Source organism: Sus scrofa, chromosome 1, assembly GCF_000003025.6.
Source record: "Sus scrofa isolate TJ Tabasco breed Duroc chromosome 1, Sscrofa11.1, whole genome shotgun sequence".
NCBI classification, from domain to species: Eukaryota; Metazoa; Chordata; class Mammalia; order Artiodactyla; family Suidae; genus Sus; species Sus scrofa.
This window is the reverse complement of record NC_010443.5, coordinates 204,109,094-204,136,120: the sequence shown is the minus strand read 5'-3', so window position 1 is coordinate 204,136,120 and position 27,027 is coordinate 204,109,094. Positions and strand designations below refer to the sequence as shown.

General features: G+C 41.2%; 1 protein-coding gene across 3 annotated transcripts in view; it reads left to right on the top strand.

The window, feature by feature from the left end:
- ADAMTSL1 (ADAMTS like 1) overlaps positions 1-27,027 on the top strand; it is a 1,007,583-nt gene that overhangs the window by 808,116 nt on the left and 172,440 nt on the right. For all 3 annotated transcript variants that reach the window (XM_021074260.1, XM_021074267.1, XM_021074276.1), the window contains one exon: positions 15,038-15,248. In XM_021074260.1, coding sequence (XP_020929919.1) covers positions 15,038-15,248 — 211 coding nt within the window. The remainder of the gene's footprint in view (positions 1-15,037; positions 15,249-27,027) is intronic.

Here is a 27,027-nt window from a genome sequence, read left to right as displayed (position 1 = left end):
CCAGCTTGGAATATAGACATGGATAAATTGGAACTCTCCAAATGCATCATGTTTTCTTATAGCTCATTCCTCCCAGAACACTTTCTCTTTACTTCTGCTTTTGCTTGGGCTCCTCTTATTCACCCTTCAAGACTCAGTCTCAGCATCCTACTGGCTGACTGGTCCCCAGACAGTGGATTAGGATCCACCCTTATGATCTCATTTTAAATTTATTATCTCTGTAAAGACCCTATTTCCAAATAAGGTCACATTCTGAGGTACTGGAAGTTAGAATTTCAGCATCTCTTTTGGAGAGTATATTATCCACCCATAATAGGAAGACAGTCTCAGGCTTGTAGGGTTTAGTGAGCAATGCCATCTGTAAATCAATAAATAGATGGCCATCTTTATGGTCTGATTTGACAGAGCGAAACCATGTGCTTAACTCCAAATCACTTGGTCCCACATCTTAAAAGCCTTATATCCTACTTGGGATGATAATTAGAGAAAAAAACGTGTACGCAAATAGAATACTGTAAAATAAGATACTCTTGGCCAAGCACAGCTGCATGGTCAGTGTGGTAGAATACATCAACAGGAGCCAAATGACAGTGAATCCAATAGGATTGCAAAGAAGGTGCAGTTGATATAGGCTGGGATGGTGAGAGAAACCCTCCTCAGAGAGCGTATAACTCAAACCTAGAGCTGGGAACATGGAGAGCATTCCCAGAAGGGAAAGTTGGAAGCAAATCGATAGCTGTGAAAGAGAAAAATGGTGTGTTGGGAAGACCACAAGTGGGCAAGCCTGGCAGAAGCTCACACTTTTGAGGGAGGTTATTTCTGGAAAAGGGAGGGAATTCATCAAATGGAAGACTTTCAGTGTTAAGATGCTAATCAATTATGATCAAATAGAGAAAACTGGCATAAAAACTACAAGAGGGCATTGAGGAAGATAAAGAAAAATACTGGATGACACTTGTATTTGTGATTGCAGTAATTCCCTCTGTGATCTTGAACACAACCCTGGAACATTTTTTTTTTTTTTTTGGTTTCTTTAGGGCTGTACCTGCGGCATATGGAGGTTCCTGGGCTAGGGGTCCAATTGGAGCTACAGCCCACTGGCCTACTCCACAGCCACAGCAATGCCAGATCCAAGACATGTCTCTGCAACCTACACCACAGCTCACAGCAACACCAGATCCTTAACCCACTGAGCAAGGCCAAGGATCGAACCTGCGTCCTCATGGATACTAGTCAGATTTGTCTCCGCTGAGCCACAGCAGAAACTCCCATTTTTTTAAATTAAAATATAGTTGGTTTACAATGTTGTTCCAATTTCTGCAGTACAGAAAAGTGACCCAGTCAGACATATATTGCAACTGTTTTTAAAAGGAAATTTCTACCTAAAATTCTAAGCAAGCCAAGTGAAATCTCACACCTCTAAGGGCTAAAGTAATAGGGCAGGTCATCTACTCTGCTAATCTGTTTCTCAGGAATCCTATCTGAATCATAACAGCCAGCAGAAATTTTATCTCATTTTCATGTATTAGTACCCAAATGACAGGGTGATCAGAGAATGGGAAGCAGAGCCTAGAAGTTTTCATTGAATCAAACCACCTGTAGGTAAATCATCATGTGTGTGTTTCTTAGACATTGGGATGCCTTAGAGATAAGTGTTTTGGGTTGGGGAGGTTGAGTCTGGAGATACTCTATACAATTGGGCTTAGTTTCAAGGCCCTTTTGCAGATTGACTTGCTCTGTCAAAGAAGAAGTTCTAAACCAAATGGCATACTAGTAATGAGAGAGTAAATGTATATCTTGCTGCAAGTGCCATTTTTTTTTCAAGAGCTATTGTTAATGTTTTTAAAAAATAGAAAAAAACAGGAGTTCCCATCGTGGCTCAGTGGTTAACGAATCTGACTAGGAACCATGAGGTTGTGTGTTCAATTCCTGGCCTTGCTCAGTGGGTTAAGGATCCAGCGTTTCCGTGAGCTGTGGTGTAGGTTGCAGACACGGCTCGGATCTGGTGTTGCTGTGGCTCTGGTGTAGGCCGGCAGCTACAGCTCCGATTCGACCCCTAGCCTGGGAACCTCCATATGTGGCAGGAATGGCCCAAGAAATGGCAAAAAGACAAAAAAAAAAAGTAAAAAACAAAACAAAACAAAAAGTCATTTGTAGAGTTCCCTAGTGGCCTTTCAGTTGAGGATCCTGCATTGTCACTGCTGTGGCTCAAGTTACTGCTGTGGCGATGATTTGATTCCTGGCCCAGGAACTTCTGCATGCCATGGGTAAGGCAAAAAAAAAATAGTCGTTTGCAGTGTTGGTAACCTTGATTTTTTTTTTTTTAAAGAAATCCTTTATGGGAGTTCCTGTCATGGCGCAGTGGAAACAAATCTGACTAGGAACCATGAGGTTGTGGGTTCGATCCCTGGCCTTGCTCAGTGGGTTAAGGATCCAGTGTTGCCATGATCTGTGGTGTAGGTCACAGACGCAGCTCGGATCTAGCATTGCTGTGGCTGTGGTGTAGGCCAGCAGCTACAGCTCTGCTTAGACCCCTCACCTGGGAATCTCCATATGCTGTAGGTGTGGCCCTAAAAAGACAAAAGACAAAAAAAAAAAAAATCTTTCAGAAGGTGAGGCAAGCTGGCATGGCTAAAGTAGTCATTCGACCACACTGTTCTCCATCTCGGGTGTTTGGTGATCTTGATCATAAGTATTTTTATGAAGCCAAAAACTCATGCAAAGCAAGCCAACTTCCAGCAGAAGCACAGTTCTATCTCCTGTTTCCTGAGCCATGAAAGCTTCTCTTTTATGTAGAGAGCCCTGATTTTCATGATGTTCTTTATCATATATGCTTTTGGTTAATTTTTGGCCTTCCAGCATATTTGCACTATCTTTTGTCCAACATCTGCTTTGATCTTTTATTTATCCTAGGCCCCTTTAAGCAACTTTCTTAAACACAGATGTTATAGCAGATCCATCTGCTGTGCAGTATAACTGCTTTTCTCAACTTGTCTGTTCTTCCTCTCTGACCCTTCGTGACTCCCTCCTCCATCTTCAGTGATCAAACAGGCAAGAAGGAATCACCTGGGTTCCCTTCCCAAGCTTGGAGAGAGTGCTTATTTTTCTGGGCCTCAGCTTGCTGGTCCATAAAAGGGAAGTAGTGAAGGCTGCATTGCTCACCTCTTTTTTTTTTATTTGTTTTTTTATAGCTGCACTTGCAGCACATGGAAGTTCCCAAATCGAGGGGTTGATTCAGAGATGCAGCTGTTAACCTACACCACAGCCAAAGCAACACAGGATCCTAGCCCCATCCACCACCTCTGCCACAGCTCTCGGCAATACTGGTTCCTTAACCCACTGATCAAGGCCAGGGATTGAACCCTCTTCCTTATGGACACTCTGTCAGGTTCTTAACCCACTGAGCCAAAATGGGAATTCCTGTTTGGCTCACTTCTGAGTTAGGGGAATGATGAACAGTCTTTGTGATATGTGATCAGTCCTACAAATGCAAGTGGCTGTGAGCATCATATGGCCTGTCTTCTGAAATTCTGAAGTGTTCATGCTTCAGTTGAATAGCTTAGCACTTAACTCATCACTCTTACCTAACACTGTTTGCTACATTTCCTGGGTGTTTGTCAGTTTCCCTCCTCTGTGCTGAAAGCATGCTGAGGGGGGCAAGCACATTTCCCACTTCTGTATCTGCTACAGGGCTTAGCAGGATATGCTTAAGCACTAGATTACCTTGGGCATGTCACAAATATCCTTTCTTTCAGCCTCATAACCCATGGCTACTTTGACTGAAACACTCCAGGCAGGTTTTTCCCTCTGCTCATTAAACTCTATCCTCAATAACCATCCATGCATTTAACAAATATTTACTGAGCACCCAGTAATAAGAATTTGGATTAGCTAATGTTTATAGAGCCCTTAATCTGAGCCAGGCACTATGCTTAAGCCCCTTATGTAGATGTTTTCATTTAAGCCTCCTAACAACACTTTGAAGTGTGTATTGCTGTTATTCCCATTTTAAATATGAGTAAAGTATTTAGTAACATTCCGAAAGTGATGCAGTTAGAGAGTGGCAGAGCACAGTTCATTCACAGAGAATCCAATGCTTGACAAAGTTCTTCATTAGGCCAGGATGCCACCCTGGGCATCTGCGATGTGCCAGGCACTGGAGTAGGTGCTAAAGACATTAAGATGCATATGTCAGAGCCATTAGGGCCTAGGGAGAGAGATAAATAAGTAGACAAATAATGGTGTGAGGCTGAGGGTAGAAAAGAATGCCGCTAGGAGGAAAGAGAGAGTCACGTGCTGCAGAGGGAAGGGTCTAGGTTTGCCTCATGGGATTGGCATTGGCAAAGTATTCAGAGAAGAGAGTGATGCTTAGGAACCATCTGGAAGGGCAGGGGGTCTGCCAGCCAGAGAAGAGCAGTTCTTTTCTGCCGGGAACTCAAAGCTGTATATGGGGGTGACCAGAGATTACACCAGAAAGATATACTCTTCGTGAAGCACATTAAAGGCCAGCCAAGGATTTAATGCTTGGACTGTGGGTAATAGGGAGCCAGTGGATGTTTTGTAGAAGCTTTATTTGGAAGTAAGTTCAGTTGTTGTTGTTGTTGTTTTTCAGTTGCAAAAACAGTACATAGAGCTCCCTTATACCCACCCCCTCAATTCCATAGTTGTTAATGTGGGCACCATTTGAGAATAATCTTATATGCATCTTAGCACTTCAGTGTTGATTCCTTAAAAACAAGGATGCTAATAGGTAACGACAAATACGGAAGTTTCCAGGCTAGGGGTTGAATCAGAGCTGCAGCTTCCAGCCTACGCCACAGCCACAGCAATGCAGGATCTGAGCCATGTCTGTGGGCTATACTGCAGCTCACAGCAATGCTGGATACTTAACCCACTGAGGGAGGCCGAGGATTGAATCCAATTCAACCCCTAGCCTGGGAACTTCCATATGCCACAGGTGTGGCCCTAAAAAAAAGAAGAAAAAAAAAGAATCCAACTGCAGTGGCTTGGGTTGCTTTGGAGGCACAAGTTTGATTTCTGGCCTGGCACAGTGGGTTAAAAGGTTCTGGCATTGTCACAGCTATAGCATTGGTCACAGCTGTGGTTCAGATTCAATCCCTGGCCCAAGAACTTCCATATGCCACAGGTGTGGCCATTAAAAAAAAAAAATTGATTGTGATCAAGTTGTCCAAGATATGGCCAGTGGGAGCCCCTTCAAACTGCTCCCTGGGTCGTTTCGATTTGTACCCCATCATTTTTCAAGCACTTCCCAGTTTCCCAGTCCAGTGTATTCCAGGCTTACTTTCGATTTTCCCAGCCCCTGTCCCAGAGCCATTTTCACAGGAACTGGCTCCTTAGTGGAGAATGATATTTAGAAACCAAGATCTGGGCACTTCATATACTTGATACTACTAGGATGTCATTACCTCTAGGCATCTTAGCAGAGAGAGCTAGGAAATATTATAAACATTTATATGTGTATTTGTATACATATGTACATCTGTTGATATTTAGGTATCTATTAAAAATCATGAGTTCACACTGTTTTCTATACTAATCTAATTTTAAAAGGTTTATTTTATTCTTCCCACTTTCTGCATCTGTAACTCCTCTCTCTGACAAAAAGAAATCTGACTTCCATCCTCCTTCATGTATTTATGTATTCATTCAATCCTCTTGAATGTTTGATTCCCAGCCATCCCTGGTGCTTACAACTTCAGAAAATGACAAATGATGGAATGACAGATCTAGTCCTAAATAGTGGAAACAACTACACTGATGCCACTCAGCTATCCTTGCAAAGTGCTGAGCCCTGTCACAGGCCAGTGGACTACTCCCCACAAAACCTCAGGCTAAAGTTCAGTCCTATGAAGCAGAAGAAGGAAGGAAGGAGGAAAAGCCAGTTAGAAAGTTCATCTCTAGCTGTATGATTCTGCTTTGACCCCAGGGTGCACTGGACCAAAACTGGGCCTTCCATCCACTGTTCCCCACTGTGGTGAAAGCCCAACTCAGACCTCAATGGAGGCTTATAATCAGAGGAAGTAAAGTGAACAGATTCACATTTTGGACTGACATTTTGGAAGCTCCAGGCTGTGGACAGGTGAGAAACTGGAAGATGTGGAGATAAATTAGCAGCTACCAGTAATAGTCCAAGAAACTTGAAGTGGGACAGGGTCATGGACAGTGGCCCTGGTGAAGAGAGGATTCTCTGCCCTACATTAGGAAACCTCAAGCTGGCCACTCTCCACGGTGCCTCGTTTATTACTGCCAGCTTGCTGTCTACGTCCTGACCTCAGAGGCATTCTAAAGGAAACAGATATCTTAGGGGAATCTTAAAAAAAATTCAGGGAGTTCCTGTTGTGGCTCAGTGGAAACAAATCTGACTAGAAACCATGAGGTTACAGGTTCAGTTCCTGGCTTCGCTCAGTGGGTCAAGAATCTGGTGTTGCCATGAGCTGTGGTGTAGGTCGCAGACACGGCTCGGATCTGATGTTGCTGTGGCTCTGGTGTAGGCTGGTGGCTACAGCTCCAATTAGACCCCTAGCCTGGGAACCTCCATATGCCATGGGTGTGGCCCTAAAAAGACAAAAAGACAAAAAAAAAATTTCAGGATAGAAATGTTAGGCAGAAATGTCAAGTCAGAGGATTTCACACAAGGATAAAGAATGCATCTAATAAATAACCAAAATTTATAATGGTAGTCTGCCTCCTAATAAAAACTGCATTTTTAAATGTTGGATAGAGAAACAGTCTCTACTTCGCTGCAAAAGCCAAGGTAAGAAAAGATTCTTAGGGTAATAGCTTGGGGTGGAGAGCTTCTGCCTTAGGAATTATGTGCATTTGCACCAGCAACAAACAGTGAGTTACTAGAGGCCTCTCTGAAAGAGGAGGGGAGCAAAAACTTGGCAACTGACATAATGAGCTCTTGTCCAAAGGAAGGCAAAACTTCCTCCTTTTGTGTAGCTAGTACAAACACAGTGTCTTAAAAGCACCAACCACTATGGCTCCTTGATTGCCCAAAGCATCTCTGATAGCCACCTTCACCAAAACCAAACATGCCTTGGGTAGCCACACTCTGCCTTTGCTCATTGGCTGCCAAGTCCCACTGCTGCTTCACTGAAAAACAACTGCAAGGGTGTTCATGACCCAGAGCAGCATCCACGTGGTTGTTTCTGTTAGTTAGGAATAGATCAGTCATTTTGTCATCTGCCATTTTCTGAAGTTATAAGCACTGAAGATCCTAGAATTTGCATCATAGCTCTACCTGGTATTCCTTTCTCTCAGATGCAGTAGCCAGGCCACCTGGGTTTGAATCTTAATGCCCTTGTTTACTAGCTGTGTGAATTTTAGATAAGTTGCTCAACTGGTCAGAGCCTACCTTGTATTGTGCTATGAAATGGGAGATCTGGTATTAGTAGTACCATCTTCCTAGGATTGATGTAAGTAAGACATCAGTAGTACCTCGGTAATACGTAAAAATGTATCCTACATCTTGGGCAAGCTTAGTTCTGAGTCCTGCTGGGACCTTGGTGAAAGAGGCTGGGATGGTGAAGAGCCAGGGCTTCTAAGTCCCCAGTCCTAGTAGCCACTATGATGGAGAGAAGCCTCCTCCTCAGCGCCCATGTGACCAAGTCATGAGATACTTGAAGATGATGCAGATGGCAATGACATCTGTGTGAGGCCTGGCAGGAGGCATTCTAGGCCATGACTAATTAATCATTTAGCTGCTCTAGGCCTCAACTCCTTGTTGCTAAAATGCAGATGAGTAACGGTACCTATCTCACGGGGCTTTGGAATGGATTAAAGGAGGCAACTCATTTAAAGTAACTAGCACTATACCTGGCTCACTGTAAACACCGGTAAATGTTAGTATTGCTATTGTTATTGGCAATAATCATGTGTCACCTGGATATGTGGCTGTCACATCATGGCCTTGGGCTCATGGCTAAAGGTCTCTGACCTGCCCAAGGCTGAGAACTGGCCAGATACAGGCAGAGTGACAGGACCACATTCCAGTATGTTGGACTTTGAGCAGAACTCCAGCACCATCAGCAAAACAAAGTGAGAGTTGGGAAATCAGGTCTAAAATCTAAAATTCATTTATAAAGACAGACCAACCCAAGTACACCTGATGCTGGGCAGAGGGCAGGAAGACTAATCCAGCTTTGGGGCCTGGAATGTGGCCTTCTGTCTCCTGCTTACCTTTGGTCAGGAGTCAGTGGCAGGAGCTTGGAAGGGTCCAGCCTGAAACTACAGAGCATCACTGTGATCTGTCAACTCATGGTGACTTCCCTGTGAGCAGTTTTTGGGAAAAGAAACAGTAATGTAGATAAGAAGGACTCAGAGGAAAGAAAATAGTATAGAGAGAGAATTCTGAGGGAACCAGTCTTCCTAGCATTTTTGGCTGTGAGCCTAACCATGAAGCCAGTACCCCAAGCCCAAGAAGCTGAAAGAACCCACAGTGACCATGTTTACCCTTCTCCATGTATAGGACCATGATGCTGTAGTCAAAATCATTGGGGCAGGTGTGTTTTAGAATCTATAAATTGGAGCATTTTAGAAATATTACCAAAACATGTATTTTATAGCCCCCCTAGTAAGTTCTGAGGGAAACACCATAATCCAACAGGCTAACATTGCTGCAGTAAAATGAATAAATATTTATACCAAGTGAGATGTAGCCTGTCAAGGCATCATCTCCATCAAGGTGTAGCTTTGTCATCAAGGAGTTTTCACCACACTGAAGAAAACCTCATGGTGTTCAGAGATTTGGGGACTTTGAAATTCAGGGTGGGTAGTTATTTAGAGGACACAGCTGAGATGTTGACCAGCCAATTTGCAAAGCCAAAGTTCACATACAGTTGCTTGGGGTTCCAGTCATTTTGAGAGCCCTTGTTCTTCCTGAGCACCTCCTGTGTTCCAGGCACCATGTTGGGCACTGAGGTCATATATTGGGATATTGGTTTCCCAGGGCTGCCGTAACAAAGTACTACAAACAGGATGACTTGAAACAACAGAAATCTATTCTCTCACAGTCCTAGAGGCACAATTAAGTCCAAAATCATAATGTCATCAGAGCCGTTGTCCCTCTGACATGTGTAAAGGAGGATCCTTCCTTGCCTCTTCTGGCTTCAGAAGTTTACTGGCAATCCTCGACATTCTTTGGCTTATAGATGCATCAGTGCCATCTGTGTTTCTGTCATGACATGGCATTCTCCCAGGTGTTTCTCTCTTCTTTTGAAGACACCTGTCATACTGGATTAAGGATACACCCTGCTCTAGTATGACCCTATCTTAAGTGATAGCACATGCAGTGACCCTACTTCCAAAAAAGGTCACATTGTGAGGTACTGAGGGTTAGGACTCCATCATAGCTTTTGGTGGGATACAGTTCAGCCCATAGCAAGCAGTAAACCAAAACAGGCATGGCCCCATGCTCTCAACAAGGTAACCGTTGAGCAGGATGATCAGATTACAGGTGTGTTCTAAAGAAGAAATACAAATGGCCAACAGGTATATAAAAGATGCTCAGTGTCACTAGTCATCAGGAAAATGGAAATCAAATCGACAAGGGGATATCATCTCAGACCTGTCAGGATGACTATGATAAAAAATAAAAATGGAGTTCTCATCAAGGCTCAGCAGTTAATGAACCCGACTAGCATCCATGAGGAAGTGGGTTTGATCCCTGGCCTCACTCAGTGGGTTAAGGATCCAGCATTGCTGTGAGCTGTGGTGTAGGTTGCAGACAAGGCTTGGATCCTGCATTTCTGTGGCTGTGGTGTAGGCTACAGACCCGATTGGACCCCTAGCCTGGGAACCTCCATATGCTGCAGATGCAGCCCTAAAAGACAAAAAAAAAAAAAAAAGACTGCAAGTGTTGACAAGAATGTAGAGAAATTAGAACGCTTGCACACCCTTGGAGGAGTAAAATATCATGCAGCCACTGTGGAAAACACTATGGTGGTTCCTCTGAAAACTAAAGCTAGAACTACCATATGATCTTGCAATCCCACTTTCTGATATTTATCCATAAGGATTGAAATAAGGACTTTAAAGAGAAACTAGCATTCTCACATTCATAGGAACAGTCACTACTCTCAATAGCTGTTTCCAAGATTTAGAAAGGACCTAAATGCCTATGGACAGATAAATTGATCAAGAAAAATGTTTTATATGTATATTCACATTCAAAAATTATATGTGTATATATATATATATATATATATATATATATATATATATTCAGTGGAATATTATTCAGCCCTTGAAAAGAAGGAAATTCTGCAGTGTGTAACAACATGGATGAAATTTAAGGTCTTCATGCTAAGCTGAATAAACTTTCACAGAAGGACAAATACCAGATGAGTCCACTTATATGAGGAATCTAAAATAGTCACATTCATAGAATCAAAGAGTGAAATGGTGGTTTTCAGAAGCTCAGGAGAGGGGGAAGTGGAAGTTACAGTCAGAAGGCATAAAGTTTCAGTTAAGCAAGATGGAGAAGTGTTAGAGATTTGCTGTACAGTATTGTACTTATAAATAATACTATATTGGACACTTAAAATGTTGTAAAGAGAGTAGACCTCATGGTAAGTATCCTTACCACATTTAAAAAAAAAATAATGTGCTCAGCGGTAATGAACCCGACTAGCATCTATGAGGATGCGGGTTCCATCCCTGGCCCTGCTCAGTGGCTTAAAGATCCAGTGTTGCCGTGAACTGTGGTGTAAGTCATAGATGGGGCTCAGATTTGGTGTGGCTGTGGCTGTGGTGTAGGCTGGCAGCTGCAGTTCTGATTCAATCCCCAGCCTGGGAACTTCCATGTGCCACAGGTGTGGCCATAAAAAGAAAGGAAAGAAAAAAAAAAAAAAAAACCAAGTATGCTGAGAATTTCCAAATGGAGATGTATTCATGGAGCCATATCTCAGGGGAGAATTTTACCCAGTTGAAGGCTTCCTCCCTGAGGAAGTAACATTTTCAATGATGATGAAAAGATGAGTCCAAGACAAAGTAGGGGAGAAGCATTAAGGCCCTCACCCTCTGATGCCCACAGCCCCTGTCCTCCTCAGCACTAGGCTTATGGGAGGGCAGAACCCAGAGTCCCAGGGAAGGACCATAGGTATCTCTCAGGATGCCAGCCACAGCCAGTCTTGCCCTCAGGGCAGGTCCCACCAGCCTACAGGCCCTCCCTCAGAAACAGCCCAAGGCACAGAATATAGGAAAGCAGCTATGAGCTCCCAGCAAGACCGCACACTCACAGTCAAAGACCCTTTGAAGGGGAAGAGTAGCAGAGGAGTCTCTCTGTTTTTCCACTTTTGGCCTAAATTGATGAAAATACTTTGACCCAGAGTCAGAAAAGCGCTTAACACATAGCTAGATTCCGCTGCCCTCCTTCCTTGAGAATGTGATGTACTTTTATCATGAGTAAACAGATATGTCTATTTTATGGGTTTTTCCAGCAGCATTAAAGTGGCCTCATGGCCACCAGACGCCTCTGCTTCAAGATCCCAATGACTGAATTTATGCTGGGGGAGAGGGAGTGAGAGCAGGGGTGGAGGGGGCGACAGTGGTATAGAGACTGTACTGCGGCAACCTCGACCCTTGGGCCAGCACTCCCTGTATAGTCAGCTCCTTTATCAGACATACACAGAGTGGTCATCAGCACTGGGCATAGTCATTGGACTTTATTTTATGTCCACAACATTTTACTTGAAAGTAGACAGGAGGGGAGGGCAACATCCTTTATTGAAGGCATAACAAATGTAGAGAAAAGTGCACCAATTCTACCTGGATAGCCTGGTGATTTTTCACAAAGTCGGTGCAGATCCAGCATCTCGATGGAGGTAACATCCCAGAAACCCTCCCCTGGCCCCCGTACTCTACTTCTAGTTATTACCCATCAAGGGTAACCACCACTCTCATTTCTAACGTTGTAAATTAGTTTGGAGTTTTGAACTTTATATAAAGGAAATCAGAGTTTGACTTTTTGAAGTTGTAGTTTAGTTTACTCAGTTTTATGTTGTGCGTTCATCAATGTTTGCTGTTGTTGTTGATTCTCACTCTTTTATAAAGTTTTATATGAATGGATCATCATCATTTATCTGTTCAACTGCTGATGGACATTTAAGTTGTTCCCCATCTGGGCTGTTATGAATGGGGCTTCTTTGGATATTCTCATAGATGTCTTTTGATGGACACATGATATTTGCGGGGAAGAATGTATACTTGTGTTAGTTGTCTGCTGTTGCCTAAGGAATTTCCCCAAACCTAGGAGTTCACAACAAAAGTAAACATTAATGACCTCTCATAGACTAATGAGTGAGAAATATGGGAGCAGCTTGGAAAGGCAGTTCTGGCTCAGGATCTCTCATGAGTTTGAAATCATCTGAAGGCTAGACCTGGTCCAGCTGGTGCTGACCCTTGGTGAACAGCCTCAGTTCCTTTGCGTGTGGATTTTCCTCAAGACTCTCTCAGGGTCCTCATGACATGATGGCTGGCTTCCCCCAGAGTGAGCAGGCAAAGAGAGAGAGCCACGTGGAAGCTCTATCCCTTTTCTGATCTGGCCTTCGAAGTCGCATAGCATCTCTTCTGCCTCATTCTATTCCTTACAGGTAAACCAGTAAGTTCAGCCCATACTCTAGACTCCATCTTTAGATTGGAGGAGTGGCAAAGATTGTGTGGACATATTTTTAAAACCATAACCCCATAACATTTTAAAGCTTGGAATTTACTGCAGCTAGGGATCTAAAAATAAGTTTATAGATACTCATATAATTATCTAAAAGAAATATAATTCAACCCAGCCTCTCCTCATTTATTCATTTAAAACATTGTGTTTGTAGGACAGTTTTCAAGTTTTTTCCTGGAGATAATATGGAACCATAGAAAGAACAAAGGCTTTGGAGCCAGACACACTCAAGTTTGAATCTTGGATTCACTACTTACTAATTTTGCATACTTGGGCACGCTCTTGTATTCTCAGATTCCTTCAACTTCAAATTAGGGATGCACAATTATGAGGGATGCATGGGAATAACACTAATGTGTTTAATTTTATAGAAACAAGACCTTTAGTAAAATCTACAAAATTTTATAATGTTATCAGGTATGGTGGTGAAAATACTTTGTAGTACATTAATTTTCATAAGCTAACTCATAGCAAAGACCATAAAAGAGCTGTTATGTTTAGACATTGACTACATTTTTTCTTTTACAAAAAGATGAGCATTTCAGATCTGTTAACCTTTACTGTAGCAAGTGGCTGTGGATAGGAATCTATTTAAAATGTACTTAATTTATTCCTTTAGTATAAAGGAACATACTGCTATATCACAAAATGTTAAACCAAAATTTTCAAAATTATTAAAAAATATTCCATTACTAATTGTATTATTTAGCAAAAAATATAGGTCTTTTGTTACTTTAATAATATTAAAATTAAAAAAATAAACTAAGGAAAATCAGTAGAGTCTATCTCATAGTGTTCTGGAAGTAATTAAATGAAGTAATGTGTATAAAGGGCCCTCCTGTGATGGCAGGTCCTTTCCATTTGCTCATCTATTTTGAAAAAAAAAAAAGTATTAACCATATACATTTACTATCTAGAAGGAGCCATGATGAACCCTGTGAGAGAAACAAAACTGACTCAGACACAGACCTTGACTTCAAGAGGTATATATTCTAGCAGGGCTCTTGACAGACAGAATAACTGCAATGCAAATGAGAAAATTTTCAGTATATGGAACAGTTATGGATACAATCCTTTAAATATAGGTTAAATTTGGGTATATAGAAATGGAAGAAATTTTGAGGGGTAGGGGAGAGACCAAAAGCATTCCAAATTAGGAGTAATAGCTTGAGTAAAGACAGAGCTAGATAACCAGGGGGCATGAATTGAAAGCACTGAAGTAGTTCATTAAAGATGTGGCTTAAATATAGGGTAGGGAAAGAGGTTGTGGAAATAGGGGTTAGAAAGGTAATTATATACCATAGTAGTAGGAAAGGCTGAGAGAGCTAAACTCAGTTTTGCAGTCTGATGGAAAACATTAAAAACAAAGACTTTTAAAACAATTTTCAGAGCTGGCTACAAAAGCTAGGCAGGCCTAGCTACTGAAGGATCTACTTGCCATACTTTTCTTGGCTTAACTTTTGTTTGTAGAATCTTTGTGCTCCACTTCGTAAACAGGACTTCCTAAAAATGATCATTAAAGAACACTTCTCACTCCACGCCCAAACAACTGAGTTTCTTTTTTTTTTTTCTTTATTATTCCCATTTTGGAGGCTGCATCAATAGAAAATGCAGTGTGATTGTTTTTATAGGTCCTTAGCTCACTATAAATGTAGTTGTCAAGACTTGGCTGTTTGGAATGGCCAATTCATGCACTTAACTCATTTGTGTGTATTTGACTTCCTTTTCCAGATAATGAGCTGTTCTCTCCACTTATTTTCCCTCAAGAAGACTGATCTATTTAGCAACCTTCACTTTTGTTATATTCTCCAGTCCCAGGCAGTGATGATATTTATACATAAGACAGAGACGTTTCTATGCTATGATGGACACTCAAAGGAAATTGGAACCAGCAACCTTTCATTTTGAAGCAAAAGAAAAACAAGCACAAAATTTTCATTCTTCTAGAGAAAAGCCTCCTTCTAGACTAGATCCACTATTCAATATGTGGTGCCCAAAGCTTTTATGAACTCAATCTGTGGCTTATCTAACATGCCCCTTTATTTTGATGAAGCTTATTTGTTTCATCAAGGTAGATGTGGTTGTGACCCTTCTTGGTAATTTTGTGGGTAAAAATTGGATGATCCATTTATCACCCTCTTTGCTCTCTCTAAATGAATTCTAAAGCACACAAGGAGAGAATGGGTTATAGGTTTGGGATAGAATTACTAGCAAGTCTTTTTCTGGAACTTCCCAAATTCCTAGGTAGGCGTTTTTACTTCATTAGGCAGTACTTGATGCCGTGGTAACTGTTCTCTACACAGGTGTTCAGGGTGTCCTCTTCCTTTCGCTCTGATTTCTTCCCAGGTGGGAAATTGGCAAGTGGAGTCCATGTAGTCTCACCTGTGGGGTTGGCCTGCAGACCAGAGACGTCTTCTGCTCCCACCTACTTTCCAGAGAGATGAATGAAACAGTCATCCTGGCTGATGAGCTGTGTCGCCTGCCCAAACCCAGCACGGTGCAAGCTTGTAACCGCTTCAACTGCCCCCCAGCCTGGTACCCTTCACAGTGGCAGCCGGTGAGTTCTGGGATTCCTCAGTGCTGGCATTTGTATTTGCAGCGGGCAGTGATTCAGGACAGGGGAAGTCACCTCTGAGGAGCTTTGTCCCATTAAAGGAATGGTCAAGGTCTGCTCCTCCTTCTTTGCTTAGTACTCCCCCAGCCTTATTTAAATCCAGATCTTTTCATTTCAAATACCAAGCTCTTTCTACTGTACCGCCCCCAGCGATCTCCAGAAGCAATTCAAAGGAGCCATGTGTTAACCTGAACATATTCATGACAAAGTTTTCACCGAGCTAAGGATATATTTTTTCAAATAAGGACAGTGTGGCGGGTAAATTTTCATAAAGCTAAATTTTTCTGAATGTGAGCTCTTTCCAGTTTTGTGCTGTTTAAAATTTAAGAGGTAAAGGTACTAGGCAAAGGTTTTTCTTTTTTTTTTTTTTTTAAACACACTTAGCAAAATAAAATGTTAGAAGTCAGGTCAATTCCAGACATTTGAAATATTTCTGATCCATTAGAAACTATTGTTTTAAAGCAAGGACTGGCAAACTGCTGGCCAAAGCCAAATCCAGCTCACAGCCAGTTATTGTAAATAAAGTTTTACTGGAACATAGACTCACCCGTTCTGTTATATACTGCCTGTGATGGTTCTTGCACTGCAAGGACAGAAGTGCTTGACTGTCACAGAGACTATATGGCCCACAAAACCTAAAATATTTACTCTTCCCCTTTGCAGAACAGTTTGCTGACCTCACTCTAAAGCATATATTAAAATAAATATATGCAATACAATAAAAACACAATTATTTTATTCTCATATCTTATCCAAAATTAATACATACTTACAAAATTTTAAATCATCATTTCGTGTGCCTTTAAAAGAGACAAGAATTTTAGATGGATCCCTTGGATAAAATCTTCTTATGCACTTTCCTCCCTATGAGGATATCAGATGTAGTTTTAAAGTGACACACAAAAGTCACAAAATGTAAACTTGAAAGGTGAGGGAGACATACATTCCAGTTTTACTGAAACAGTTTTTCACTCTCAAAAGTGTCCCAATTAGACTGATAAATGATGTGGTCACCTGGCTGAGAAGCAGCCTATATACCCTTGCCTTGGTGCAAAGAGTGGGAGCTGCCATTCGCCTGAGTCCTCCTTGCTTCTTCACAACCAGTGGACAGAGCCCCTTCCTGCTTCCTTCCCCTTCTTGGGACTGTGACTTAGTAAAGCGCTTAAAAACTCCAGTAGTAACGAGTGAGCAAAACACTAACATAGAAGGCATATGGAAACAGACACTGAGTATATATATCCTTTTAGAGCTTCAATGCATATGGCTAAGTTCATAAATTCCATTCTACTGTGTGATGGTTTGTGGAAGTTAAGAGGATGTTATATATTTTGAATATCTATGTACCAGTGTTCTGTTAAGAAACATATTATTACACATCTTATTGAGGTTAGGCCTCACAACAGTGTAGTGAAAAGTAGATTTTATCTTAATTTTTGGTTTGAAGAAACTGAGGCTCACAGAGCTAGCATTTAGGGGTGGACATCAACCCAGTTTTACATAATCCTTTCCATTGTACCCTGTTGTTGGAAACTCCTGTGGCTGGAAAGGCCCTAAGGATACATGAGCCCCCTTGTTTAATGGATGATATGACTCTGCTGTACATGTCGTTTTGCCCAAGATTATAAAGCTTGGTCTGGTACCCAGGTCTCTTGTTGATTTCCAGTGCATATGTGCTTTTACTTTTAACTGTACTTAGGCTTTATAGGGCACCACTGACCCGTGATAACACTAAGAAAAGACAAGGCATCAGCCCACATCAACCTCTACTGTTGAAACTAAGTCCCTATATTATTAGTTTGTGTTGCCATTAAGTACATAGGAAGTTCTGGATAAAATTTTTATTTAATAATGAAATGAGTGAATAGATCAATAGTATCACCCACAAGCCCTGAAATTTTTTACTTTATATCCTACTGATAGGTTTGTTTCATGGTTATAGGTCATCATCCTCTTCCACTAGCCACACATGCTGTTGAATAATGGCAGTGACCTATGGTGTTTTTTCACTTTTTCGAACGCATCGATATACATGACTTTTTTTGGTCTGTTGCCAACACCACCACCCCCATGCCCAGTGTCCCTATTGGAAACCCTGGGTTTCTAAAAAGTCAAGAACTCTTCCATTTTCCATCAGCCTGCGGCCTGTCAAGACATGTTGAAAAAACTTTTCTGTTTCCTTCCATTACAGAAGAGCTTTTGAGATGTGTTGAATTTAAGTCCATTTTTCAGATTGGGAAAGTAATAGTAATATTTATGTAGTTGAGCCAGTGAACTGCTGACTATACTTTATTAGGACCTTTAAAAAGATCTTGTTTCATAACCAGTACATAATCATGTGAAAAATATTCAGTCACTATAAGAAATAATGAACATGGAATGTGAAAGCCTCCAAGATTCTATCTTCCAAAGGAAATTCCAGGTTAGGCATTTGGTGCATAAGGATCCTTGGTCCACTCTTAGGAACCTCTCTGAATCTAGAGGAAACACCTTACATTTTTCCTTAGAATCCTACTTCTTTAGTCAAGTTTCTTAGGCAAAAGCAGCTATTACTGACCACTTATAAAAAGAAAGTGATTTTGTATGCTTATGAGGTAAGTCAATAGTCTTTTTTTTTTTTTTTTTTTTTTGTCTTTTTTGCTATTTCTTGGGCCGCTTCCGCAGCATATGGAGGTTCCCAGGCTAGGGGTCGAATCGGAGCTGTAGCTGCCAGCCTACGCCAGAGCCACAGCAACTCGGGACCCGAGCCGCATCTGCAACCTACACCACAGCCCATGGCAACGGCAGATCCTCAACCCACTAAGCAAGGGCAGGGACCAAACCTGCAATCTCATGGTTCCTAGTCAGATTTGTTAACCACTGCGCCACGACGGGAACTCCAGTCAATAGTCTTTTCAGCTTCTCCAAACTAATTGGCTGTTGTCCTAGGATGCCACCTAGTTAAGACATGGACTGCTAACTGTGCATTTCCCTGGTTAGCCCACTGGTTCCTGGGCAGTCATTGCTGGGACAAGGGGGCTACTGTGCACTCACATGGTCCTTTCCCTTTATGTGCTTAGATACACCAGAGGATCGTGCTGAGGTCTGTAATCGTTCAACACCTAGTTGATAGTCCTTTTTCACATGAAGGAGAAGGAGATGAGGGACAAAATGCTTCACTTAAAGGAAGGCAGATAACAACCTGATGGCCTGTCTAAAGGGAGAAACTGCCACCTCCTCGCTTTTTGAAATTAGGCTACCACTGACCTCATGCATATGCTTTTCTTCCTGAAGGAAAAAAAAAAAAAAGAAAAAAGAAAACAAAACCATAAAATATGTGACTTGTCATTTGCCAGCTAGGAATACAACCTCCTTTGTCCTTTGTAGAGCATTTGCCTGACAAATAACAAGTAGCCAGTATTTACACATTCTATAGGTCTGGAGGGGACTAATATAGAGTCCAAGGATTTATGTCAAAGCTTTAGATTAGAAACAAGTAAGCAGAAATGAAGAACGAATCTAATGTCTAACTCTAGCTTTGATGTTTAGAGGGCCATCTTTATTTAGTTCTACCTCTTAATACTGCATCCCTTGGTTTTTTATCTCTGGTCTTGTGTGAAGGATTCACTTAATATTTGTCTTTATCAGTTTAGCTATAATAACTTGTTGGGGTTTTTTGGTTGTTTTTTGAAACATGTATTTAGTGCATCAGTCTCCTGAAACCCTTGTAATTTATTGAATATACACACATACTCACCATCTTCATCAACATCATCTTTGGTGTTGGCTGTGTATTTCCATTTACTTTTTTATTGAAGTGTAGTTAATTTACCAAGTTGTGTTAGTTTCAAGTGTACAGCAAGGAGATTCAGTTGTATATATATATATATATTCTTTTTTCAGATTTTGCATTATAGGCTATTACAAGATATTGAATATAGTTCCCTGTGCTCTACAGTAAATCTTTAGTGTTTATCTATTTTTATAATGATTTTTATTTTTTCCATTATAGCTGGTTTACAGTGTTCACTAACGTACAGCAAGGTGAACCAGTTACACATACATGTATACATTCTTTTTTCTCACATCATCATGCTCCATCATAAGTGACTAGACATAGTTCCCAGTGCTATACAGCAATATCTCATTGCTTATCCATACCAAAGGCAATAGTTTGCATCTATTAAGCCCAAATTCCCAATCCATCCCACTTCTTCTCACTCCTCCCCCTTGACAACCACTAGTCTGTTCTCCATGTCCATGATTTTATTTTCTGTGAAAAGGTTCATTCATGCCATGTATTAGATTCCAGATATAAGTGACATCATATTATCTATTTCATATACAGTAATGTGTATATGCTAATCCCAAACCAAAGGTTTCCCCTTTGGTAACCATAAATTTGTTTCCTATGTCTATGAGTCTATTTGTTTTGTAAATAGAACATTTGTATCACTTTTTTAGATGGCACATATAAGTGATATCATATAATATTTGTCTTTCTCTGTCTGACCTATTTCACTTAATATGATAAACCTCTAGGTTCATCCATGTATATTACTTCTTATATCCCTCACGAGAGATCATTGCTACAATTGGTGTGTTTCGGTACCAGGATTGAGAACCACTTCCATAGTTGCAGAAGTCAGTCTGAGACACCTTGATCTCAGGTGCCAGAGATCATAGATGCCAGTCTTCAGATAGGAATTTTTTTGGTGACTCTCCATAGCCATCTAGCAAAGCCAGATGGCTTAGTCAGGCCTTTATCCCTCTGCCATCTGCCCCACCCATCTCTAACTGTGGCCCGTTCCTTCTGCCTACCCTTCCCCCTACCTCCCCTTTGTCTGTCAAAGCTGGTGGGAGTCCCACCTCTCCCAGCAGGACTCTCCCATGCTGAAGCCACATGGTGTTTGTTCACAGTCAGTACTGCCCATTGAACAGCCACATACCACTTTACCTGGACAGGTGCTTTCCCATGATTCCATTAGGGCAGTGATGATCATCAGCAGAGACTGAGTCTCACTGAGACCCCAGGACACCCATGCAGGTGTTAACATAGAGGATGGTGCTAAAAAGTTAGGTGACAAGTGTGCCCGTTCATTTATGGAGCACTTGCTTTATTTCAGAAGCTTCTTCTTTTAATGAGAGCAGCACTTACTATGTATTAAGTGCAGTTCTAGGCACTTTACCTTTATATTTAACTCATTTCTCACCATCCTTAATGTGATAGTTGTTACTGTGATCCCCATTTTACAGTAAACTGAAGTGTTGCGAGGAAACTGAAATGCTGTGAGGGTAACAGAAATACAGACTCTACATAGCAGAGCTCATTCTACTGCTGTCCAGCTTCTCTTTGAATCCCTAAGGCAACTCATTTAAGGAAACAAGGCTCAGAGAAGCTGCGCTTGCCCCTGCTCACATGGCTAGTATGCAAAAAAAGGTGTCTGTCTGCTTCAAAACTCATTCTCTTTTCCTTTATGCATGCAGCTTGCCCAAAACTTCTTTGAAGTGTTAAACTGTAAGGAAGTCTGAGATCAGCCTTAAAATCAGCAGCTTAGTCCATCCCACTCCCTTCCTCCTCCACCTTGGCAATCACAAGTCTGGGATGGACTGGGAGTTTGGGATTGGTAGATGCCAACTATTAATTACATTTAGAGTGGATAAGCAATAAATTCCTGCTGTATAGCACAGGGAACTATATCTAATCTCCTGGGACAGACCATGATGGAAAATTATCTAAGAAAAGGAATGTATATGTGTGCATGACTGGGTCACTTTGCTGTACAGCAGAAATTGGCACAACATTGTAAATCAACTATACTTTAATTAAAACAATATAAAAAATAAATCTGTCATTACAGTGAAGGACATTATATTCTTAGAGCATTTTTTTTTAAATCAGCAGCTATGTAAAACAGTATTTGTTGCTGTATCCAGGGCAGTTAATCTGTGTGTGTTTCTTATTGCTGCTGTAACAAATTACCACACATCTGGTGGCTTAAAACAACATGAATTTACTGTCTGATAGCTCAGGAGGTCAGAAGCCTGAAATCAGTTTTGCTTGGCTAAAGTCAAGGTGTTGGCAGGTCTGCGTTCCTTCCGGAAGCTCTGGGCAAGAATCTGTTACCTGGCCTCTTCCAGCTCCTAGAGGCCTCCTGCTGCCTTGGCTCATGGTCCCCTTCCTCCATCTTCAGAGCACTTCACTCCAACCTGGGACGCTGTCCTTCTGCTCTCCTTCTCTGACTCTCATTCTCCTAACACGCTTCCATAAGGACCATTGTGACTGTATCTGCAAAGTCCCTTTTACCATGTCAGGTCATATGTTCACAGGTTCATAGATATCTCTGGGGTCACAGTTCAGCCTACTGCAAACTGCTCTATTGTGGGCTGACTGTCCCTATTAACCCTAATGGCCTGTTGGTCTCTATTAGCACAACCTTCTTTTTTTTTTTTTTTTTTTTTTTGGCTTTTTTTTAAGAGCCACACCCACAGAATATGGAGGTTCCCAGGCTAGGTGTCTAATCAGAGCTACAGCTGCCAGCCTACGCCACAGCCACAGCAACACAGTATCCAAACCCACATCCTCATGGATGCTGGTCAAGTTCGCTAAGAGCTGAGCCACTATGGGAATCCCTAAAGAATAACTTTGAGACAGAAATGAGAAAAAAAAAAGAGAGATGCTAGAAAGATTAAGCCGAAATGGATGAGAGGGTCCACTCTGAAGCATAATTTACATTTCTGTATATTGCCTGTGTTTTATGTGTGGGATTGTGTCCACCCACTATAAACATATTGCACACATCTGTGTAGAGACTGAAACCATCACCACAGGCCCTATTTTCCTCCTCTGCTTAAAACTGTGCTTATGTGGCCATTTCCCTATAAACCTCTTTTTTTTTTTTTTAAATCAAGACTACAATTCAAAATGCCTGTAGTTTAGCTATGTAAAAAGATATATGAGAGAAGAGCCCTTACTGGTAATATCCAGGAAAAAAAAAAAAAAGAATTTTAATGATATCCATAAATACTTGAGAATTAAATTTTTCATTTTCTAGATGGAAACACACACACAGAAAAGAATGACTTTGGTCTGGATTGGAGGGCTGAGTTCTGGCAGAAAGAGTCAATGTAGTCATCAGTTTTGTTATATACAAGTAACTAAAATAGAAATCCTCATGAGTTAGAAAGCATCTTTATTTAAAATGTTGTATCCAAGGAGAAAGGAAAATCTGCTGGGGCATTTATTTTCTTTTTAGTAGTGTATTTCATAAGGAAATGGACATGGACACTTGATCTTACCTTTAGAAGCAGCAATAAATATCAGTACAACAGAGATCAGAATTCAGATTTCACATGTGAAGTGTTTTTTTATTTATTGGCAGAAAACTCTTTTTAACAATTACTCTGGGGAGTTCCTGTTGTGGTGCAGCAGAAACAAATCCGACTAGTAACCATGAGGTTGTGGGTTCTATCCCTGGCCTTGCTCAGTGGGTTAAGGATCCAGCGTTGCCAAGAGTTGTGATGTAGGTCACAGATGTGGCTCAGATCCTGCATTGCTGTGGTGTAGACCAGTAGCTGTAGCTCCAATTCGAGCCCTAGCCTGGGAACCTCCATATGTCACGGGTGCAGACCTAAAAAGAAAAAAAAAAAACAAACAAACAAAAAAACAGAAATAAACAATTGCTCTGAATTTTAGTGGGTGCTTCATGTACTAACAGGAATATTAAACTCAGAAGATACATTGCAAACCCCTTGTATTTCCAGGATTAAGGAAGCTTAATTGATATGAAGTATATAAAAAAGGAATGAATATATATTCATTATATATAAAACTGAGTCAATTTCTACACAGCAGAAATTGCACAACATTGTCAATAAATTATACTTTAGTAGAATTTAAAAAAAATAAATAAATCTTGGAGTTCCCGTTGTGGCTCAGTGGTTAACAAATTCAACTAGGAACCATGAGGTTGTGGGTTCGATCCCTAGCCTTGCTCAGTGGGTTAAGGATACGGTGTTGCCGTGAGCTGTGGTGTAGGTTGCAGATGTGGCTCAGATCCTGCATTGCTGTGGCTGTGGCATAGGCCAGCAGCTACAGCTCCGATTAGACCCCTAGCCTGGCAACCTCCATATGCCACAGAAACAGCCCTAGAAAAGGCAAAAAGACAAAAAATAAAATAAAATAAAAAATAAAGTAAAGCTTAATCGATATTAGATGGATAAGCTAATTTTAATCCCCTAAATGGTCTAAATAGAAATTCTGTTCTTATTTAATCATTTTTGTTTTTAGTAAGCAAAATGCCAGTCCTCATGTTTGTTTCTCTGTGCCCTCCTTCTGTGTGACTCAGTTTTGACCACTGATACATACTAAGCGCTCTTTCTAACTGCCCTTTGACCCTCCCAATCTCATCTATGACGAAGTTCCCTCAAATTTCAATGACTCGCCTACCTGCCCCCTTGCCCAGCAGACTTGGTCTTCCCTCATGTATCCTGTATTGTGAGTGACACCACCCTCTAGCCTGTTCTCCAGAGAGAAACCGGAGCCCTCTCAGCCTCGTTTGTCCTTCATACTCAGCCAACACTGGAGTCCTATTGATTCTACTGCCTGTATTTCCTCACCCCCCTCTGCTCTCTTCCTCTCTCTTCCTCTCCAGCTGCCTTGGTTCCAGCCCTCACAACATACCAAACCATTACATACAGCCTTTTACTTGGTCTCCCATGCTGTCTCACCTAACTCTCATCTATGCTTCCCTTCCTGGTATTAGTAGTTCACTACAAGCCCTCTGTGAAGCCTTTCAGATATTAATATGTGCTAGGAACCCACAAATAGGGGTATGGTAGACACTGTTGTTTGGATTTATTTGACCAGGACACCTTTTCTCCATATCACATTTGTTTGTCTCACAGGGAAGGACTCTTTGGAACCCTTTGGTCTTGCTGCCTTAATCATTTCTACAGATTGGATCCTGTTACCCCCAAATTTAAAACCCTTAATAACACCCCATGGTCTGAAGAGTATGTCCAAGTATGTCCAAGGTCCTCCACTATCTGCTACACATCTACATTCTCAGTCTCGTTTCCCAGCTACATGTCCCCATGAACCCCAAGCTCTGCCTTCTCGTGACTCCTCAGAGCCGTGTGAACAAGCAGTGTTCCTTCATAGCCTCCATTTCTGCATGCGTAGGCTGGCTCTGCTAGTGATCCTCATCTCCTGGCACCCCCTCCTATGTCACCACTGCAGAGCCTTTCCCAACTTTTACGTAAAGACCTAGTTGAACTCCCCTCTGTATTCCCTCTTTTGCAAAATCAATCACAGTGTATAGTAATGTTTTCTCCCTGACCAGACCATAGACACCTGAGGTATAGTAACCATTTTTTCATCACCTTAAGTCTCTAGCCCCTAATACAATGCCTGGCATTTAGCAAGCACTCAGAAAATGGTTGATGAAAGAATGAATGAGCAAAGGAAGAGAAAAATGAAGTGAGTTCAAAGCTATAAACAGAGCACATTATGTTAAAACTACAGAGTTGACTTTAGGAACAGCATGTAGACCTCACTTTGTGTTGGGATCAGTAATGTGACTTGGGGTACCAAGGAAGTGAACTCACCTCTCAGTGAATCAAACTACCAACATGAAACCAAAAAAGTCAAGACAGGCAGAATTAATGTTCTGATCATAGGAAAATCTTTAAAAATATAGGACACGCAGAATTCTGTATAGAAACATGGCATTTTTGTATAGAAACATAACTTTTCAATGTTCCTCTTATTGTTCAGTTTTTACCCTTCTTATAAAACTAATGAATCATGAATATGCATGTTTCATTATATCATGAAACATGCATGGCAACAAGGATAGGCAATGTAAATCTAGTTTTCATTATTTATTCTGTTTATGGCATGTATTTCAAAATAATACCCATTACCAGAGATCTACCTCTTCATACTACAATATTATTTTCAATGATGATTCATAAAGCAAATATTTTTCATTTAGTTTTATTAAACTTCTCTTTCTGCTCCTTTTTAAAAATGTTTTTCTTTGGATTCTGCCTCTTCCTTCAGAGCTGTCAGCCTCAGCAGGTAATCTCAACATGTTCGCAAAGTCATCACGGACTTTGGAACCTTTATTCATTTGAAATTTCACCTTCTATAATTTTTAAAAATTTCAAAAACCACCCTTTTCATCAATGTACACACCAGGGAAACTTTTTGAGTAAAGATGAGACAGGATTTAAAAGCCAAATCCCTGACAACAAGAACTCTGCCAGATGGTTGCCTGCCATACCTGGAGGGTCGGCGCACACAGCAGAGCACACGCTGCATCTGGCCCAACCCCACCGCTGACTTACTTAGAAGCAGCTTCTGGCTAATGATAAAACAGCCTGATAAAAGGTGAATGTTCAGCCCATCAGCTGGATGTTTGTTTTACATCTTTTAAACATCTGGATTGTTGGCTCTTTCATTCATCCAATCATCAGTTCAACAAACATTTATGAAGTGTACACTCTTTGCCAGATGCTACACTAGGCTCTGGGGAATAGAAAGATGAATACGTTCCCTTTCCTCAAAAGTCGCATAATCTGTGTGCATGCAGGGAGGTAGAGGAAAATAGCAGGCACATAAATGAACAGCCCTGATAGAGGCCATGCAGGACCTTTCCAGCTCAAGGTGCAGTGGGAGGTGACTCACACACCATAAGGCAGAGGGATTAGAAGAGGCTTTCCAAAGAAGTGGCTTTCGAGCTGGGCCTTCAAGGATGTCTTGGAGGTTTCTGGATGGACAAAGAGATGAAGGGCTTTACTCCCAGTATGAACCACATAATCAAAGGCCTGAGCAGAAGAAGCACATCACTGTGCCCAGGGGAGGACAAATTGTTCACTGTAGCTGAAGTACTGCCCCATGGCAGGCCAGCAAGGCACCTATCTGGGAAGCTTGATTCGGGTCAGAGTGTGAGGGCCCTGAAGGACATTCTCAGGAGTCTGACTTTATCTTCAGGTGTTGAGAATTTTCTATGAGCTTTCTGTGTAGATCAGACTTCAAAATAACAAGCTGATTTTTTTTAACTTGTCTTGCAGCTATTTTGTCATGATGTTGTCACAGACTTCCATGCAGCATTGTGGGGAATCATCTGAGGGTCTGTCCCTTAAGTAGGGTCCTATCTATAAGTGATAAACCAGCTCTGTCATTTTAAGGGAGTTCTCATACTCTATAGCCTATTTTATTACATCTCTACTCTTAAACCATTTATGCTCATCTACTTTCTCAATTTGAAAGGGGAAAATTAACCTGCATTTTTCCTCATTGCCACATTCAGTAAGAAGCTCTAACTTAATAGCTTTAATCTGAAAGCTCTTCTTATTCAGCTACCTGTTTATTTGGGGAGCATTTATTCAAATTGAATGTCTGCCCATACGCCCTATAAGATATTTAGAAAAAGAAAATTTCAGCCATCAAGCATTGGAAGTACTCTCTAGTCCTACAAAACAACATCACTAAGTGAAGTGTCTAAAATATCAAGTCACCAGGTAACAGAAATGTCAAGAGCATGTTCTTTATGGCCAACTCAGTAGGATCCGTGGGGAATTTGACTATAAAATATAGTCAAAGGATTAGAAGAAAAGTGGTTTTATTCCATTTTGAGGTTTAGAGGATAATGACGTTATGAGCCAGCCATTACATTTTTTATAGAAAAACACCACATTTTTACAGCAGTGTGTATATTTATGGATCATACCAAAATGT